Source organism: Camelus bactrianus, chromosome 34 (genome assembly GCF_048773025.1).
Source record: "Camelus bactrianus isolate YW-2024 breed Bactrian camel chromosome 34, ASM4877302v1, whole genome shotgun sequence".
NCBI lineage: Eukaryota > Metazoa > Chordata > Mammalia > Artiodactyla > Camelidae > Camelus > Camelus bactrianus.
In genome coordinates, this window is record NC_133572.1 from 5,707,474 (window position 1) to 5,729,023 (window position 21,550).

Below are 21,550 nucleotides of genomic sequence, written 5' to 3' on the forward strand. Positions count from 1 at the left end.
GTTGGGGTGTTGGCTCCTGGTCACCCACCATCACTACCCTACACCACCTGTCCCCACCCTAAGTCAGGGTAATAAGTTTTCGAACCGAGTGGGTCAGACCTCCGATTGTGTGGGGCTCCAAGGAGAGAACCCTCCTTGGGGACCTGATTAGCAGTATTCCTGGAGCAGTTTCTAAGACCTCCAGTGTCCCTCCTGCTAATTTACATCACAGAGCATTCACTGGCTTTTATAAACTCACCCCTTTCTTCAGTCTCATCTGAAAGGCCATTTCCCTATTTATTAACATTCCTAAAGGATAAATTTAGCTTGAAAGCCAATCCCAAAAACATTGGTGAAATTAAGAAACGCTTTAGGTTAACCTGAAAGTTCGGGCGTCGTATTCTGGCCCCTTTACAAGGCTGACATATGTGGCTGATGAAACTACTGATCATGTAAGATGCCCTGAGCCACTTGGTCTAGAAGTCGGACGGCTTTTCCCCAGAAAACGGGCTTGAAAAGATTGACGTATTCCTGACACCTCTCCCCGACTTTTCTCGCCTCTCCCCCCCCCCCCCCACTGGAGGGCCCTATGTTCCCTGGCCCTCCTCTGCTCCGAAAAGTTTTCCTTAACTGCACTTCTCTTTAAAAGACTGAAGTCAGTAGAGAGAGAAAGGAAGGCAGCCTCTTACCTTCCCCAACCCCCTGTCCTCAGGTCTGGCTTACCTGGTACTTCCTGGGAATTCTCGTCCATGGACATTTGAGCAGACTCCAAGGTCCAGGTGGGGTCAGGCTCTGACGAATCCATTGGGAGCCAAGCCACAACTTGAAGCTCCTCCTGGATCTTTGGGTTCCAGTGGAAGGTGACCCTTTAGACCCCAAGTTGCTGCCAAGTAGCCTGGAAGAACAATGGCGCCAACAATGGGCAAGAAAAACCCAAACTCCAACACAAGCTGGTGGGAGAAAAACCTAACCTAAAAATCTAAGTCAAGTTTCCTCTTAAAAACAACAGGTCAGCCAATCAGCCGGCCTATTTTAATGCAAATGAGTAATGAGTAAAGAGATACAAGGAGCGGGTGTGGTCCTATTAGTGGATAATAGGATAATTCTTCATCTGCTCTGCATTAAAATAATCATGCCCTCTGTCAGGTAGGCTGGAAATTTAATAAAGAGCCTCTGTGGTTGCGTCCTCCTGAGGTTGTCTTAAAAATCAAGGGTTTTGGCTTTTTTTTTTTTTTTCAAACTTTACTTCTGGAGATGGCTTCTGGTTTGTGAACTGGGCTTCTGGGTGTTCTAGAGCGGAGGGGACAGGGCAGTTTTCCTCCAGCTGCAGATCAGCTCCCAACTGAGTTAACCAAGCAAGTTTCCTTAGTTTTCTTGGCCTGACTCCTCTTAAAGCTTTGGATGCTAGTAAGGAGAAGTCTGCTAGGAAGGGAAAGGAGAGGAGAAATAAAAGTTCTGTTATAAGCAATTTAATGGCTCAATAGTTTATGAATGTGTATTTTGGATCTGTAACTTTAGTTTGTTTTATAGACGATAAGTTGCATTGCCTTTAACATTTGTCAGCAACCGGAATTAATGAAATTTATGAATTGCCACCCTCCACTCATTCCCCCCTTCCAAATAAACTTGTGTTGAATTCTGGCAAAGAGCACCGCCATTCACTGCCGATTTTCTGCAGAAGGTGGGAGAGAAGGTCCCCAGCTGCCCCCTCTTCTCTTTTTCCCATTTATTCAATGAGCAACCTCCCCCTTGCCCCCGATAGCTGGAAATTATGAGGAAGTCCTCAAAAGCAATCTTGTTTGTTTTTAGTTTTTAGTACAAAGCAAATGTTGAAGTTAGAATCAAGCAATGTTTCTGTAGGGCATAGATGGAGTGTCAGGTCACAACGCTTTATTCAAATGGTTCTCAGTAGTGTGCGCTGTGGACAGGCGTCAGCAGCACCTGGTAACTTGTTAGCTATGATTGGAAACTATCGAGCTCTCACCCGGAATCAAAAGACTGGGGCCCAGGTGGTTCCATGTGTCCTCAAAAGGGAGGACTCGGCTTCGGGGCTCTCCTGACCCCAGTCCCCGGTGCGCCTGCTCTCAGCTGGACCCCCTTTTGCACAGCTGACTCTCCTACAGCCCTGCTGTCTCTGAGACAGCCCTCACAGAGTGAGGGCAAAAATCAGATTGCAGGAAGTTTAAGATTAAGGTGAGATGGTGGAAAGGGCGGACATAGACTCTCACTCAAGAAATCCAGATTTAAGAAAAAGGTGCAAGATGGGAGGGGATAGCTCAAGTGGTAGAGAGCATGCTCAACACACACAGGTCCTGAGGTCCTGGGTTCAATTCCCAGTACCTCCCCTAAAAATAAATAAGTAAATAAACCCAATTATCCCCTCCAAAATAAATCATAAAAAAGAAAATAGGCGAGAGGTGGAGATGTGACAGCAGCTGAGCCCAAAGCAACAGAAGGGAGAAATACTGAGACAAGAAGACACCACCCCTAAATAGGCTTAAAAAGAGCAGATAAAAATCTTTAAAAATGATGACTCTTTAGTTAACATCTCAATAGTATGAAAGATGAGATAATAAGCCAAATGGAATGAAGCCACTAGAAAAAAGACCATAGAAGAATTCATAAATAAAACTACCACTGATTTTTCCAGAGATAAAAAAAATCATATAATATTTTTGAAAGAAACAGCATGAAGTTTTAATAAAAGGGAAAACTCAAGAAAGCAAAGACAACCTGGAAATTAGAAGTTTGATATCAGAAACAAGAAGAGTTTGAAGATAAAATCAAAGGTATTCCCTTAGTAAGTAAAGCAAAACCACCAACAGATGTAAAATAGAAAATGTAAGAAAGTGAGAAACTAAGATTAGGAAATATATTGGCTTCAGGTTCCTTAACAGCAACACCGGATGCAAGATGTTAATGGAGATACAGCTTCGAAATCCTAAAGGAAAATGATTTCCAATCTAGAACCCTGTATTTCGCCAGACTGCTGAGTAAGTGTGGAAACGTTTTTAGACATTTGGTTTCTCAAAAAACGTCCCACCTACGTGGATTCCTCTGTCTTGTGGGAAGTTAACTTGATAACAAGGACACTACCAAGTTAGCTAGCCCAAAGGTCCTGGAACAGAAACACAGACCGTATTTAAAAGCTCATAGCACTCAATTTTAAGTCAATTTAAAATGCGCAGCAAAAAGCTAGGCGAAAGGAACGGAGTAAACTCACAGATTTAGAATGCTAACAGCAGGCCTAAGATGGAGTCCCTCGGGCTAATCCCCGCATCACCAAATCTAGACAGTTACAGTTTTGGCTCTTCCAGAAATGAAATTTTAAACTAGTCAGTTAGGAAAATTGCCTTATCAGCACTAGTTAAGTAATCTGCCATCCCCTAAAGAGAAAGAAAGTAATCTTGCACTAACCAACCCGTTCTCTTCCTCGTTCCCACTCCTTTTTGGCCAAAGAAGGCTTTCATTTTGTTCAGCATCTCGAGATTCCTTTCTGTCTGCTCGATTGGTTGCTGCCCTATTCAAATCAATTTTTACTCAAAGAAACTGTTAAAAAAAATTTAATATGCTTGTTTATCCTTCAATGGACTCCTGGAGTCCCCAGACAGTTCTGGGAGGGGGCAGTCATCGCCCACGTAGGATGGGCTGGAAGACCACAATTTTGCATTAACTTTTTTCCATCAAGAAATTTTAGGAATTGGGTTGGGGGGAGGTACAGCTCAGTGGTTAGAGTGTGTGCGTGCTTAGCATGCACGAGGTCCTGAGTTCAATCCCCAACACCACCAACATTAAAATAAGTAAATAAATAAACAGACAAACAAACAAACAAACCTAATCACCCCCTCCCAAAAAAGGGGGGAAAAATGTCAGGAATGGGAGAAAGAAACAAAATACAAAGAAGTTTAAAACATCAGTTGAATTTAGAAGTCATCTTAACTTCTCAATAACCTCCCTGAGATGGACTTTCTAGCCAAATTTACTCTCAAGGAATGTTATGGCTTAATCTACCAGAGGCTGGAGGTGGGGTGATGTCTTTCTTGATGCCTCCAGGTGCCTTCTCTAGCTCAGAAAGGTTTGTTTTGTTTTATTCTGTTTTTCCTTTAACTGTCCAGGGCTGATTTCAGGTGGGGCAGAGTGAGCCGCAGGCAAAATAAATGTTTTGCCCTCAGGGAGCAGACAACAAATTTTCGATCCAAAGTATTGGGTCAGGAAGTGAAAAGGATTCCAAAGAGAGGTGTGGCCCGCTAAGGGAGAGAGGAGGGCTGCCCTTGGGGGGAATTCTCCCAGACCCACAGCTTGTGAATTACTTTGCTCTCAGCACCGCATCCCTGGGCCCCCGAAGGTCCGCACCCTTTGTGCTTGCTGTTGCTTCCCACGCGAGCCTTGCCTGTTCCAGCCAAGCTCTCAAGGCATCCTTCCTGGGTGCCCCCCAACCCCTTTGAAGACCAAGCATTGCTTTTCCTCTGATCTTCCACCTCTAAAGAATGAAAAGGTGTATAATAACCCAATTTGTATATAGGATTAGCAGATATTTGGTCCTGTGCAAAATGTCCTTTGTGACAGATGGTCCAAGCCAAATGGTCCTGGATATTTGCTCCTGGCAAAAGCATCCACGCTTCGAACATGTACTTGGGTTCAAATAGCCCATAGCTTTTATTCAAACTTTTGGTTTACAGGATTAAACAAGTAGTGCCATAGTTTACTGGTCCAATAATTGTGTTTAACTGTATTGCCAGTAATAACCCCTCTTACCTTGGTAGCCCTGCTGGTAATGACAACTGGGGTTAGGTAGACGTGTGGGGGTTCAAATCTTGCAGAAGAGCGACATTTATATTAACTAGAAGTACCAAGGGAGAGTCCTACAGTTAGAGATATGCACAGAGGATGACAAGGTGACGATAGGATCTCGAGATTCATGGTAGACTAGTCTGTCACTGGGCACTGGGTTGGATGTGCCCGAGTCATTTAATAAAGGGAGAGTTTGAAAGGAGGAGCTTGGTAGAGCCAGTATGTAAATAGTGGCAGAGGCACTGACGTAAACACTTGATAGAGCATCTCCTTAGTTTGGGAGGAGTGAGACTGGGTGTGGCTCTCCTAGCAGACAGGGGTAGGCTGGGATAGCCACCATGAGAGCAATATTGGGCATCTAATTCACTGCCCCTACAGCTTTCCCACTGCTCAGGGTTAATGAGTGATGTTTCCCTTGAATCCACGTCCTGTAGAAGTAAGATCACAGCAGGGGGAGGGTACAGCTCAGTGGTAGAGTACATTCTTAGCATGCACGAGGTCCTGAGTTCAATCCCCAGTAACTCCAGTTAAACAAATAAATAAATAAACCTAATTTTCATACCCTCTCCCACCAAAAAAAAAAAAAAAAAAAAAAAATTAAAGAGAAAAAAAGAAGATTGCAGTTGACTGCAAGAAGTGTCTTCCACTATTCAGAGAGGTTTTAGTGGGTGTGACTTCCACACTTACCTGCTAATAGGTGTGGACCATCACACCCTAGGCTGGTGCCTACCTACTGGCTGATTCAGACCTGACCAACTAGGTGTCAGAACAAGAAGACATTAGTCAGGTTTCCCCTACTGGTAAAACCAACGACTGTTGGTCAGACAGCTCCAAAAGAATAAAAGTAACTGTTGGCTAATATGACATCTTTATTTGAAAATTCTCAGTGGAAAATGGCAGAAATGATTATGAAAAGAAAAACCAGTGCTACATTATACTGGTGCTTGTTACCATTTCCATTCCTCTAGCAGAGATGGGAGTGAAATGCGCTGGTGCCGTGAGGGGGAGAATCTGCAGCGCCCGGTGCACAGCGGGTCAGGGTCAGGGTCAGGGTTCAGATCACGCTGCAGTCATCCAAGAGGGGACGAGAAACATCAGTGCCGCGCTGATGTCGAAGGGGAAGCAGGAGAACCCGAACAGGTTAAGACGACTCACAGAAGAAGAACCAAATACAGCATCATCCCAGATATTTCGAAGGCCTCTGGGATGTTCATGATGAAGACAGCCTGTTCATGCCACCAGCAAGAAACTCATTCAAGAAGCAAATAAACAGAATTCAAAACCGCGCTCCACCTTCATTTTTTTGTGACCTTGAGGCATTTACAGCCCTTAGATTTTGCTTTGCTGACAGAAGCCACCACAGCATTAAAGCCACGTCAGTCTAGTGGCCTCTTTGTTTAATTATTAACAGTTCTTCTGGTGCGTTCTGTCCTGCGTCTGTTATTTTTATCACAGGGCATGAAGCATATCCTTGCCTCCAGCCTACATCCTCAATCACCGATTCTAGTTAATTCTGTTTACACAGGTCTTTCTCTTCCGTCCCCACTGCCGCAGCCACCCTTAGTCCCAGTCTGAATCACGGGAGCAGTCTCCTGGCCGCCCTCCCTGCAGCACTGAGTCCCCTGGGACCCGTTTCTTCACGCTGAGGGCCGTCGTGCGTTCGCAGAAAGGTGACGGGCCAGGGCTACCTGCGCCCGAGTCCGGGGCTTGACTGGTCCAGAGGAAGTTGTGACCAGAGAGGGAACCTTTTCAAAAATATGCACAAAAGCTACTGTGGGCTGTCACACGGGTTCTGGCCCCATGAAGTCAGTCCACTCCAAACTCTTGAAAGCCCCTCAGGTTGTCCACAGATTAAAATCCAAATTTCTGTCTCGTTTATGACGCCTTCTGTGATCTAGCCTCTCCTTTATTCCTCTGCCTTATCACTTTGCTGAGGGTTTTGCTTATGCTCTGCTCGGTTCTCAACCTCAACCCAGCTCCTGTGTCCCTCCAGGCCCCGTGGGACAGAACAAGGGCCCCTCCCCCTCCTGGCCCACCCCTCCCCCAACTCCTACCGTGGTAACAGCAAACATTAAGGGTGTGGCGGGCTGAGCGTTTTACCTTCAATCTGGCAGTTAATCTGAACAACAACCCTGTGGGGTACGAAGCTTTATTTTTCCCTTTTACAGACAGGGAAGTTGAGGCACCGAGGTTTAAAAGTAACTTGGACAGAGTCAGGTGGGAAATAGTGGTGGAGCCCTGGACTGAGACGGGTCTGTCTTCAGAGTCCACGTTCTTAGTCACTCCTCCGGTCTTCACTGAAACGTCATTTTTCCAGGAAGCAGCCCTGGCCCCTCAGTTCTAGGTGAAATGCCTTTCACGTTCCTGCCTCAGGATCCTGGACTCACCCCATCACATCATCCTTGCTGGTTTCTTTATTAGTCATCTGACTAGAATGTAAACTCGATGAAGAAAGGGGAACCTCTGTGGTTCAAGGGCGTCATTAGTGTGGTGGCATTTACGCCGTTTTGCCTGTGACTCACATTAAGGAATACACGCAGTAACACGTCCAGATGACTATTAATAGCTAAAGGTTTCAGGAAAGAAGTATTGGCTATGGCACAATGAACTCTGGTATTTTCTACACAGTTCTTTTTTTAAATGCTGCTAGAGACACACAATTTATGTCAACTATTCATTAATGACTGAAAACAAAGCTTGAAAAGCACCAACCCGGCTCATTGCCTGGAGCAAAGTTCTTTGCCTGCATCATAAACTCATTCATTCATTCTTAAATCACACAGGCATGCATTTTTCATACTCATCTGTACTATAATAAGTCAAAGTATTCAGAAAGAATGAGTACATTAGTTTTCAAGATTGTATTGATTTCTGTTCTTTTTTCTTCTCCCTTATAACTGTAAACTCTGCCACTAGTTTGGAAACAGCAAAGATAAACTTGGAATTCCTAGATCTCGAAAGAGGTCAAAGACGTTGATTCTAAGAGTAAAGGCCACGGACAACATCTCTTCTGTTGTCTCCTGACCCTCTTAGGCAAGAACACTTCTAAGAATTTGTTATCTAAGAACGGGAGACTTAAACATTGTTACCCAAGGCAATAAAAATGACTCCGCCAATTCTTATCAACTGCAAATTTGTACCCTTGGAGGAAAGAGAACTATTCCCTGTGTTCTTTGTTCTAGGCCCAGACGTGAAGGACAGTCTTTAGATAAGAAAGACAATTTAGACAATTAAAGAATTAACATTTTATTTTCCTAACTTTTGGAGAAAACAAAAAGACTCACAAATCTGTTATCCAGGAGAGAAATTGTTCACATTTATTTAAATTTTAAACTGTCATTCAAGAACATGTTTCTTAACCACAATTTACAAAGTATTAAATATAAGGTTTTATAATGTAATATTGTTTTTCTTACCTAACTTTAATTTATAATTTATTCAACTCTGTTTTAAATATTTTTTTATTTTATAATTATATCTGCCCTGTCTAAGATATATAATTGACTATTGCTATGTGCTTATATTTATTTTTTTATTCCTAGATTAGTTTTTATGAATGCCTAATACTTTGAGGTAAGCTATTCTAATTATGAAAACCTGAGTATATAAATTTATAAATTAAAGGTAGCAATTTCCTTGATAAGATTACAGTCTTCATTTCTTGAATTCATTTTAATTATAAAAAATAATATCAAGTATTCTAAGCCAGTGGTTCTCAGACTGTTTGACTTAAAAAACCAATATTAATTTTCATTTCTCTCCACAGAAAAAATTCCAAATATTTTTTCCCCAGTAACATTAATGGGAAAAAACACCATTTTTTCTCACCATCTTTTTATAAAATATAAAACACACATTCTCAGATTAAGTTTCAGGCTAGACTCAGAAAAGGCAGTTGACACATGATGAATATGATATGAATATATGCTTATGTGTGTATATACATAAGTACACTAGACCAATTTTTTCCTGCTGATTGTTGATTAGAAATCTGGCCATATTGTACAAAATCTTAAAATGTGCATATTCTTTGAACCAACTGATACAGGAAAAAGTAGGGGGGTTGGTGCAAGAGGATGGCCATGTCCTAGTGATGCAGGAAAAATGGATGTGGGACATGAGGAGTGCTGTGTTCCAGGTCTCGGTTGAGTCCCTAGGACGTGCCCAGGCAAGTGAGGGTCCTTAGCTTCTTGCAGGATAGAATTCAACAGCCAGCTATAGTTGAGTAAAAGTAGCTTTATTTAGAGAGATGTACACGGGGTTGCGGGAGGTGGGGAGGCTGGTCAAAGTAAAGGCAGATACACAATAAACAGAGAGATGGCTTCCTGGAAGGCAAAAGAGAGAGACCTTGAGGCACTCAGGTGTTACTAGTTTTTGTATGCTAACCAGTGAGAGGATTATTTCAACTACTTTGGGGAAGAGGTGGGGACTCCCAGGAATTAGGCCACCGCCCTTTCTTTGACCTCCTTTAGTTAGTTTTGGAACTGGCACTTGTGGGTGTGTCATTCACCATGCTAGTACATTACAATGTATATAATGAAGCTCAAGGGCCACTGGAGGTCAAATCTCCCGCCATCTTGGGCCTCAGGTTCTATTGGAAGTTGACTTTTCTGCCATCTTGGTGCTAATTACTGTGTCATTTCTTTAACGGCTGTGTTCTGCCCCCTTTGACTCCTTGGGCATGACTACGTTATTTTGTTTGTTTAAGTAACTTTTTTTCTGATAATAAAATTAAAAAACACTTCTTATCAAAATTTGAAAAATATAGAAATTTACAAAAAATTACTAAGAAATAGCAATCATTAATGTATTGATAGTGATCTTTCCAGATTTTTTTCTGAATTTTTTTTATAAAATTGGATTATTTTCTATATATTTCAAACTCTGCTCTTTTTTTCTTTGCTTAAATTATTAAGGATAAGTTTTTCATGGCTAAGATTCTATGCTATTAAATATTCTCTTACAGTGTTATTTATGGCTGAGTAATAATAAAACTTATGGATGTGCCATAATGCATTAACTACTGTACAGTCAGATTGGTTCTAAGTCTTCTCTATAATAAATAATACTATTCAGTATCTTATAATAATCTTTAGTGAAAAAGAATATGAAAATAAATATATGTATATATATGCATGACTGGGACATTATGCTGTACATCAGAAATTGACACATTGTAACTGACTGTACTTCAATTAAAATAAACACATAAATAAATAAATGAATAATACTAAAATAATACATTTGTAATTCTTCATCCATTCCCATTACTTAATTCACTCAACAAATATTTACCAAGTATCCATCATTTGTCCCTGCCCTTTTGTAGCTTACAGTCTAGTGGTTTAGAATAATATTCTAAAAGTGGCATTGCTGATCAAAGGGGACGAGTATTTTTTTAATTTATTTTTTAAATTGTGGTAAAATGCATATAATATAAAAATAATCATTAAATCGTTCTTAAATGTACAGTTCAGTGGCGTTAAGTACCTTCACATTGTGCTACCATAACTACCATCAATTTCCAGAACTGCTTTTATCTTGCAAAACGAAAGCTCTGTATCCATTAAACAATAACTCCTCATTCCCTATCCTCTCCTCCCCCAACCCCTGCCAACCCCTATTCTGCTCTTGTCACTATGAATTTGACTACTCTAGGTCCCTCATGTAAGAGGGGGTGGGTATTGCTCAGTGGTAAAGTGCTTGCTTAGTATGCATGAGGTCTCCTGGGTTCAATCCCCAGCACCTCCATTAAAAAAAAATTTTATTATATATTGCAAACTTTTATTCTAGGTAAGATATATTAATGTATATTCCAGCTAACTGTAATAATATTTGTTTATTTAAAAAAAATTTCTTTTTTACTATGGTGGTAATTAGGGTTACTTATTTAGTTTTTAAGGAGATATCAGGGATTGAACCCCAGACCTTGTGAAGACTAAGCATGTGCCCTACCACTTGAGCTATACCCTCCATAGCCTCCCCTCAACATTTATTTCCTTGCTTCCTCATCTACACAAGCTATTGTCTTGTCTTCATCTTGCTAATTGGTTAGACAAAGACATTTCATTGCTTTAATTTGCCTTTTTTTTTTTTTTTACTATGAAGTTTGAATATTTTTTATGCTTATGATGACAATAATTCTGCTGGACTGATAGAGTCCTCATTTTATTGATTACAAAACCGAAGGCCAGAGAAACAATTTGTCCAGGACCCCATAGTCCATCAGCTGGGGTTTTTGTCTAGGTCCATGACTTCAGAACTGGGTCTATATTATTTAGCTCTATTGTCTCACTGTTGGTTTTCTAATTTGGGCTGAAAATCCAGAATGAGAGTGTTTTTGTTTGTAGAACCCTTAAAGAAGGTCAAATTCAGGGGAGAGGGGATAGCTCAGGTGGTAGAGCACGTGGTTAGCATACAGGAGGTCCTGGGTTCAATCCCCAGCACCTCTAAAAGTAAATTAACTTAATCGCCTCCCCTACCACCAAAAAACCCACAAAAATGTCAGATTCAGTGTTGAGATTTTATAGGTAAAACGCCTGGGTATGTATCAAAAAGGTTGAATGAATCCTCCAAGAAATACAGGGTGACTTATTAACTCAGATTCCCCCCACCCCTACTTGCTTTTTCTGCTATATGGGGTGTCTGCACACACTCAGTTATTGCTTTCTTTCCCTTGATCAAATGCCACTTTAATAAATAATAATGACAATAATAATGACTATCACCTAGCTCGTAGTGAGTGCTCACCATTTGGCAGGCATTGTCCTGAGTTTTGCATAGGTATTAGCTCTTCAGATCCCCTCAGCACCTTAGCAAAGAATGTCTTCTTCTCACTTCACAGTTGAGTGATTTGCCTGTGATCACTCAGCTAATCAGTGATGGAACCAGAATTTAAACCGGTTAGTCTGATTTCTGACTTTAAATCAGAAAAGTTAAACAAAGGAAATCAAAATGCAACCCACACTTATCACTAAAACAGGTGGGGATTGTAGATTAAAAGCGTTAAGTAGGATGCAAATAGGAGGAGATGGGAGAAGTGGGAATGGAGAAAACGTGGCTCTAGAAGAGGGAAACCTTCGGAAGTAGCACCAATTCATTCCTCCATTTATTTGTTGCACAGATAGGTACTGAATGTTTCCTACCTGGTAGACACTTTCCTCCACAGTGGAGATACTTGGTGGAAAAGGCACCTCATTTTTCCTTGCTCTTTTGTAGCTTATATCCTAGTGGCATAGAATAATATTCTAGAAGTGGAGTGCTGATCAAAGGACAGGGGTGTTTTCTAAATTCACTTTTTAAAATTGTGGTAAAATGCACACAACACAAAACTGATTGATCTAATCATTCATAAGCGACAGTTGAGTGGCATTCAGCACGTTCATTAAGTACATTTATACACTGTGCTCCCATCGCTGAGATCCATCTCCAGAACGGTTTTCATCTTGCAAAACACACACTCTGTACCCTTGAAACAATAACTCCCTGCTCCCCATTCTTAAGATTTAAAATGAAAGATACTTAAATAGAAGTTACTTAAGATACTTAAATGAAAAGACATGATTCCAACCCCCAACGAGTGTACTGTCTGGGAGGGACACAGGAGAAACACAGTGTGATGCACTGTGACCGGCACTGTCTCAGATGCCCACTCAGAGCTCAGTGGGAGAAAGAAGAAGTATCTAAATCTGTTTTGTTGAGTCAGGGAAGCCTTTGCAGTAGAAGTGACCTTTGAACTTGGGCTGTGCAAAGGCTCTGAGATGAGTGGAGCTCCTAGGAGAACTAAAAATACATCAGTATCGATAGAGCGTTAACACTAGAAATTGACACAACATTGTAAACTGACTATACTTCAGTTTTAAAAAGTGAGGGAAAAAACAATGAAAAAAAAATTAAAGCATTATCGCAGATGATGGTGGGTGTTAGGAAATGAGACTGGCTAGGGATGTGGGGGCCAAACCTAGAAAGTCCTCAAGGGTCAGGCTAAGGAGTTTAGATCTTATGCTGTAGCTGGTGGGAAACTGTTACATATTAGATGCAACATGTTGTTTTTCCTTGGGGGGAAATAAGTTCTTATAATAGGTGGTATAAAATAAAATGTATACAAAATGATAAAGTCCCTGTTCTCAAAAAGCTTGAAAATTATTTTGGCACAGACAAGCTAATTCTCCTACAGCGTTTGAAAAATTTTATAGGAGTTTGGCCAAAACAAAATAAAAAACCAAAGCAGAAATTGATAGATGCTACCATACTCAACTGCTCAGTAACCTGCGTGCTGTTTCAGGGGTAGTTCCTTCAAGCCCCGAATGCCTTACTGAAAAATGCCTACTAAGCGTTGAAGTTTTTCTCCTCTGTGAACACCGTGTGTGCCATTGGCCAGGCCGCTGTGCCGAGTGCTTTAAACACATTATCTCATCACATTCCTATGGCAAATTAGAAGGTCAGTTTTTCTTTTCGATTGAAAAAAACAAAAATTTAGGAAGATTAAGTGACATGGCCAATATCATAGAGCTAATGAGTAATGAAACCAGAAATAATCCAGTCAGACTTCTGACTTTTACTCGAGAAGGCCAAAGTCAGACGAAGAGAATTCATTCCCTCTTAATAGCTAAAAACAGATGGGGAGGGTAGATCGACCTCCCTGGGAGGACTTCCCTCTCCCTGGTTTGGTTTCCCACCTGGCTGTGGATATTGTCTAGTGGAAATCTACCTGTGGGTTTGTCTAATTAGACTGCATGACAAGACTTGCCATCACTAATCATCTGTTCCTGGTACCCATCTCAGCGCCTTGCGCATAATAGATGCTTAACAAATGTATCCTTTCTGCTCTGTCTCCTGCTGACAATCTCCGATTGTTGCAGTTAGGTCTGTGCATTGGTAATCTTTTTTTTTTTTTTTTTTGTTTTCCCCTGGAAGAGTAGAGCTAGGGAAGAGAAAAAAAATTCTGTCCTTTCATATCCAATTGCCTTTGAGGAGCTGGGAAGAGAGCAATTCACACCTGATTATCTGACGTCAGATAAATTAGCAGCACCTGAATTGCTGGGCAGTCAGACGCTAGAGCTCCCTCCGGCCCGACCAGCCAGCTTTGCCTCAGCTCGGGGGCCATGCTTCCTGCCCTGCCAGGCCTGGCGCTCGGCCTCCTATTAGCTCTGGCCTTGGGCCAGACCTTCCAGTTCCAAGAACATGTCTTTCTCCAGTTTTTAGGCTTAGACAAGGTGCCTTCACCCAAGAAGTTCCAGCCTGTGCCTTCTATCTTGAAGAGAATTTTCCAGGATCAAGAGGCAGCAGCAACCACTGGCGTCTCTCAAGACTTATGCTCCGTGCAGGAGCTGGGTGTCCGTGGGAACGTACTCCGGCTTCTCCCAGATCGAGGTAAGCGTGTCCGAGTGTTTCCCGGACGAGGGTCTGGCGGGGGGGTGGGTGCGAAGGAAGGGGGGAGGGGGACGTAACAATTACTGAGAGGTTCGTGGAAGGCCCTGTGCGTATTTTATCTTATTTACATATTTTAATTTATTTAATCCCACCCTCAGCCCTGAGAGGAAGGCAGATATTCTTATTAAATTTTTGACAATAAGGAAATTGAGGCTCAGACTGTGGATAACCTGTAACCTATTCAAGATCATACCGCTGGTGCCTGAACAAAGCCAGGATTCAGGATGCGTTTTTTCTGAATCGACAGCTTTGTGCGACCGTTTAGGTGGGAGGGGTGAGGATGCAGTTAGGGCTTGGGCTCCCACTCTTCAGCCCACAATTTTCACATCGTGGTGTCTTCGGTAGGGCAAGCAGGGGACTGGAATTTTGAGCTCAGTTTGCCTGAGTCTCGCTTTCCCTCCCCACACCTCCCCATTTCTTTTACTGGGTGGAAAAGGCTGATACTGGCTTTGTAAATATAGAGCCATAATACACACCATTGTCTTACCCTTCAGACGAGGACCTGAGGGAGCGTCATTCAGTAATTTGACAAACCCGACCACCCACCAGAAATCACCCAGGTCAGCTGTTAGAGGCGGAGTCCCCAGCCTCCCTCTCCCACCTGATTCTTATTCAGAGTCCGAGATGGGTGTTGTAATCTGCATGTCTATGTAGCCTCCCAGGGGGTTCAGATGTGGAATTGAGAGCCCTGGTTGGTCAGTTTACAACAACTGGAAATAAGGTTTGAGCGCTAATTTGTCCCAGAAGCATTGATCCGGATACCTCCTAAGTGCTGGGAACGGTGTAACACCAAGAGAGCAGAGATTAAAGTCTGCTCTTTAAGAGTTTATAAAAGAGAGAGGGCAAACAGATGACTTCCATAGACTGTGCTAAGTATCATGTCAGAGGTTCAAAGCCTTGGGGCTGGGGACTCAGGGACAATTCCTGGAGGAAGGTTATGCGGTCAGGGGAGCTAGCTGTGAAGGGTTTCCAAGGAGAGAGCAGGAAGTAGCTGAGGTTACTCCCTTCCCTCCCCCATGGGGGGGAACATGATTTTTGTGACAATAAAAATTCTATCAAATGGTACAGGAAAAAGATCTCACAATCTCATCATCGCTCCTCCCTAACCCTCCCCCTAGAGAAAACCACCATTAATAATAATTCTTCCAGAATTTTCTTCTTTGTATATATATAATATAAACTTGTTTTTTAAATAAATGGGATCATACCGTATATTCCTCCAATATTATAAACATGTTGTACAAGCCAGAACAAATAGTCAACTTACCGCCATTTTTATGTTTACATGATATTCCATTACACAGACATGCTATAATTTATGTAACTGATGCCCTGTTGATGGGAATAGATATTATAAATAGTGCAGATTTATATCCGTTTTGTGTGTGTCTGTGTGTGCAATTTTTCTCTTGTTTCCCTAGGGTAAATTCTTAGAAGATAATTTAATCAAATAGTAGGCACTTTTTACTTTACTGAGGGAAGGGGGTGATTGGGTTTATTTATACTTGGAGGAGGTACTGGGGATTGAACTGAGGACCTTGTGCATGCTAAGCAGGCACTCTACCGCTTGAGCTACACCCTCCCTGCTAGGCACTTTTTGATGTGGGAGGGGTGGGTATAGCTCAGTAGTAGGGTACCTGCTTAGCATGCATGTGTATGTTTCTCCAGTGCCTCCATTAAAAAAAGTATACACACACACACACACACACACACACACACAAACATATATACTTTTGATGTAAAGCAAAATGTCCTCCAAAATTTATATCCCACCAGGAGTATATGAGAATTTCCCACTTCCCCACACTTTGACAGTAATTTCTTTAAAAATAGAAACTTACTGAGTGGGGAGAGGGTGTAGCTCAGTGGTAGAGGGCATGCTTAGCATACATGAAGTCCTGAGTTCAACCCCCAGTACATCCATTAAAAATAAATAAATCCAATTACCTCCCCCCACCAACCCAAATAAGAAAGATACAGAGAAGGGGGTCCATGTGGAGAAACTGAAGAATCACATTGCATCTCAATATTCAGTGAGATGGGAGTAGTATTCAAAGGTACAAGACTAGAAATTATCGCCATTGAAAACTGTGGGCTTTAGGTAAGAATTACCTAAAGATAAAACATAAGGGATTTGAATGTTTTTAAACATTTTTGTACCGTGGGTCCCTTTGGCAGTTCTGTTGAAGCCAACACACCCCTTCTCAGATTAATGGTTTGCCTGACTGAGACAAAATATTTAGAATTTTGAAAGAAATTAATTAAATATTGAAATACATTTACAAAAATATTTTAAAAACAAATGTACGTAGAGTAACGTGTATGATGCTTTATCAATGCAACAGATAAGATCTAGGGAATACCGTTTATTCAAAGTAGTTTGAGCATAAATCAAAAAAAGTAGTTTGAGCATAAATGTTATTTTAAGATAATTTGTAACAACTTAATGTATGAACATGCCTATGATTTTTATTGGTTGACAGTGTCTCAGGCCCTTATAATATTATTGGGATTTGTAGCCTATATGTTGAAAACAAAAGCCTGTTTGTTTTCAGTTATATTCATAATTCAAAGAAATGCTAAATTCCACTTACTAGAGTTTAGCAAAAATACAGATATAATTCTTTTTCCCATGCAAGATTACAGACCTTCTAAATGCTATTCAGGACCCCTCAGGGACCTGCAGATATGAGGATAAGAACCATAAATGAGTGAGTGGAACAAATTGTCCCACGTGGCAGGGCTTGGATATAACTGGTAATTCCCCGCCCTGGTTCTGTGTGTGTGGATAAGCATATAATATTGGACATTTGTACTGTGTAGGTGGATGGGAAATAAAATATGTTATGGTGACTCTCACATCTCTCTGTTCCCAACTAGGTTTCTTTCTTTACTCCAAGAGCCCTTCTCAAGCCTCCTCCTGCCTAAAGAAGCTTCTTTCCTTTAACCTGTCTGCCATTAGTCGCGGGGAGCAGTTCACGATGGCCCAGCTGGGCCTGGACTTGGGGCCCAACACTTACTATAACCTGGGACCAGAACTGGAACTGGCTCTGTCCCTGGTGCAGGAGTCACACGTGTGGGGCCAGGCCACCCGCAAGATGGGTAAAGTGTTTGTACTGCAGTCGGTACCACGGCCTCAAGGGGTCCTTCACTTTAACCTGCTGGATGTGACCAAGAGGAGTCATCACTCTGGGAAGAACTTAGGTTTATTCCTAGAGATACTGGTCAAAGGAGAGAGAGCCTCTGGGGAGGATTTTCAGCTTGAGGACACCTGCGCCGGACTGAGACGTTCTCTTCACGCTTCCCTGCTGGTGGTGACCCTCCACCCGGAGCAGTGCCGCCCTTCTTCCCGCACCAGGAGGGCGGCCATCCCTGCCTCTCGGGCTTCCTGCAAGAGCCTTTGCCATCGGCACCAGCTCTTCATCAACTTCCGGGACCTGGGTTGGCACAAGTGGATCATTGCCCCCAAGGGCTTCATGGCAAATTACTGCCATGGAGATTGTCCTTTCTCGCTGACCACTGCCCTCAACAGCTCCAATTACGCCTTCATGCAAGCGCTGATGCACGCGGTTGACCCGGAGGTTCCGCAGGCTGTGTGCATTCCCACCAAGCTGTCCCCCATTTCCATGCTCTATCAGGACAACGATGACAATGTCATTCTCCGGCATTATGAAGACATGGTGGTTGACGAGTGTGGGTGTGGGTAGTCTGTCAGAAACAGAACAGGAGGCATGTTCTCCGGTAAATGCTAGAATAAAACGATATGTCTGGTTTATGAGCTATTGGATCTGAATTGTCAGTGTATTTATGTTCAATCTGTCTTTCTGGAAAATCCATCATGATTAATGATGTCCTTAGTTACACACACACACACACACACACACAGAGACACACACACACAGCCTTAATGACTAGTTACTTTCTGCATAGTCATTATCCACATGACAGTATATTAGGTCCTAGATAGAAGGAACCTGGCATTTATGGATTGCCTATTATGGGCAAACATTATATGAGTTATTTATAAACATAATTCACTGCTCCTTGAGGCAGGCATTAATATTTAGGCTTCATAGATAAAGAAGCTGAGATTTAGAGCAACTGAATAACCTATTTTTCTAAAGTCCTCAGCTTTCTCTGCCAGATCTCATATGCTAAATGTTACTTTAAAAAATTTGAGAAAATGTAAAATAATGTAGACAAATATACCAAAAAGGGTACCTGATTCTGTCTGATTCCTATAGCTAAGATCACAGTGTACGTGTAGCTTTCTATCTCTCTGCACTCACTTAACATATCATGGGAATGTTTTTCACATCCCCAACGTCTACATAGTTAATTTAATGGCTATTTTACATGAAATGATCAGATACATATTTTACCTAAAAGAACGTTTATCGCTGGACATGGTTTTATTTGCAGTTTTCACAGTGGAATAGTGTTATGAGTCATTGTTCATGAATCATTCTCCATATTTTATCCCCACATCCTTAGAAAAGTTTCAGACATGGAATTACAGAGTTAAAAATATAAGTTGACTCTTCTATAATTAATATAAAACATGCTGATCTTGAACATGTATCTATTGGGTAAAATGCAAAATTCACATGGACTTCAAATATAAAACTCTAGACTTGGTAGGATACTTGGGGTTATGTCAGGTAGTATGAGGTAGGTTACGTCTCTTGTTAGGAGAACGAAAGAGGAAAAGTTTGTGGATCACTGCTTTATTTAGCCCCGTCTTTAATTCCAACTGTCCCTACCTTAAATCAACCTCACCACTCTCATCTGGATTATTGCTACTATTTTTAACCTGATCTTTTGTTTTTATTTTAATTTTTAAACGTTGAGTGTTATAATTTAACTGTATTACAAATACAGGCAAAAACTCCTGCATAACCCTCCCAATCTTTTTTTCCCATCCTCCTGACCAAACCACCATCCTGCATTGGCATCCATCTTTCCCTTCATTTCTTCATAGCTTCACTCCATATATTTGGATCCATAAACATTATGAAGCATTAGTCCGCAAATATGTAAATTTTATAGAAACAATATTGCAGGATTTTTTCTACCATTTTTTTCTCAATGTATTTCAGAGATTTTTGCAGGTTAATACAGGTATGAATATAACTGATATTTTTCACTGCTGAAAAGTAATCCGTTATGTGCATGTTACACTGATTTACCCATTATGCTGTTACTGGACACTGAGGACATTCAAACATTTCTATAGAATGGACACAAAATCTCTCAGCAATCTGTCTAGCTAGGACTTCAGCGTAGGGCAGCAGTGAATATGGACAATTTGTAAGGAGAGTGGAGAAAAGGATACAGAGATTGCAGTGACTCAATGCACATCCTTAAACACAAACAAAATGGGTCTTTAAAACACACTCGGGGGGAAAGTATAGCTCAGTGGTAGAGCACGTGCTTAGCATGCATGAGGTCCTGGGTTCAATCCCCATACCTCCATCAAAAATAAATAAACAAACAAGCAAACCTAACTACCTCCCCCTGCAAAAGAACAAAACAAAAAACCACACATACTCACCTTGTCCAGCATGTTTGAATGAGAAACACTGTTCTACCAATATCAGTCAGAGATGGACTTTGGACAAATCATCATTCAGAACTATTTAGTGGAACAATCAGGATGATGCCAACAAAAATCTGCAGCAGTATGTTTACAGAGCACTTTCAGACTCTTATTTATTGAAGAAAGAGCTAAGAAATTAATATAACGGAAGATAGATGGTGGTTTTGCTTTGGTGGGGTCTCTGTGGTCCCAGCCCTGTCCTCTTGTTTGGGAGGCCCTGGATTTGGGGGAACGATCTCAGATTTGAACATGGGAGTCTGACTAGCATGAACAAAAGTCATAAAATTTCAGTCGTGAACCAGTTATCAGTAGGTGAGTTTACAATAAGGTGCCAAGGGAGGAGGACCAGCCATTATACTGGGTTTGATGAAAACTAAAAGTGCACAAGTAGGGGGGAGGGTGTAGCTCAGTGGTAGAGCGCATGAGTAGCAAGCATGAGGTCCTGCGTTCAATCCCCAGTCACTCCATCTAAAAAAAGAAGGAAACTTAAACCTTGAGTTCTCTGGGCTGATGACTGGATTTGCACGATCCCAACTGACCACAATTTCTGAGGTTGCATTGCTAAATTTATTTCTTAGCAGAACAGAATTGTTACTGACAGATCTCCTGAGTCGAAGAAATAGATTTTGATTTGGGAGGGTGGGGTCTATGTTTAAAATATTCATGTTATTTTTAAAAGTCACTAAAAAGACAGTGGCTGATAACCACTATATATAAAAATAGATAGAAAACAAATTTCTTCTGTATAGCATGGGGGACTATATTCAATATCGTGTAATAATGTTTAATGAAAAATAATATGAAAACTAATATACGTATATATATGCATGACTGGGGCATTATGCTGTGCACCAGAAATCGACACATTGTAACTGACTATTCTTCAAAAAAAAAAAAAAAAAAAAAAAGACAGTGGCTGTTTCCTTCCCCAGTAGTTCTGTCGTTGGCAGGTTTGTTCACTCCTAAGTCAATCACATTGTCTGCTGAGGCTGTCATCACACCTGAAGATGGAGAGGAGCAGGCATTACAAGCCTTCTGGCTTCCTTCCCGTATTATTTATCTTACGTACTTTTTAAAAATCTTAAATGTCCAGTTAAATGAGTCTATAAATAAACATGTGCCTGGTAAGTCAAGTTATATACTGCAATTTGGGCAGAATGGGATGAAATATAAATTCCAAAAAATAAATAAATTATACACAATGTGTATATAGCACAGCTATGTCAGAACCTTTCAAGATTCATGATCTTATTTAATGACAGGCGCATCCACATGCCACAGGCTGGTTTAGTTTGAAATTTCACCATCAATTTAGTTCAATTCAATTTGACATTTATTGAATGCCTTGAAAGGTAGAGAGAAAGGCACAGATTCTGCCTTCGGGTAGTTTGTCATCAAATAATGCATCCCCAAATCAGGTCAGGCCTCAATATTGTTTCTTTTAAAACAAGAAAATGAGGCATAAATATCAGGACACCAAGGATTATTCGTGGATTATTTCGTTACCACTTTAGTTTCTACTCAGGGCAATATTGAGCACTTCAACTATTACCGCAAAGGTTTCTGTGCTTTGCTTGTGAGTGGAACACATGTCTAAGATCTGAATCTGCTGATTTTGGAGGAGAGTTTGATTGAAAATAGGCATCTACTGTCTAGCACAGGGAACTATATTCAATGTCATGTAATAAGCTATAATGGAAAAGAATATGAAATTATATGTGTGTATATATATATATATATATATATATA

General features: G+C 41.2%; 1 protein-coding gene across 1 annotated transcript; it reads left to right on the forward strand.

Annotated features, from left to right (window-relative positions):
- Positions 1 to 10,427: 10,427 nt before the first annotated feature.
- Positions 10,428 to 17,975, forward strand: GDF3 (growth differentiation factor 3). The gene is made up of 2 exons (XM_010946369.3): positions 10,428 to 14,142; positions 17,083 to 17,975. The coding sequence occupies exons 1-2, from the start codon at positions 13,875 to 13,877 to the stop codon at positions 17,907 to 17,909; spliced, it is 1,095 nt and encodes a 364-aa protein (XP_010944671.1). The 5' UTR covers positions 10,428 to 13,874; the 3' UTR covers positions 17,910 to 17,975.
- Positions 17,976 to 21,550: the final 3,575 nt, after the last annotated feature.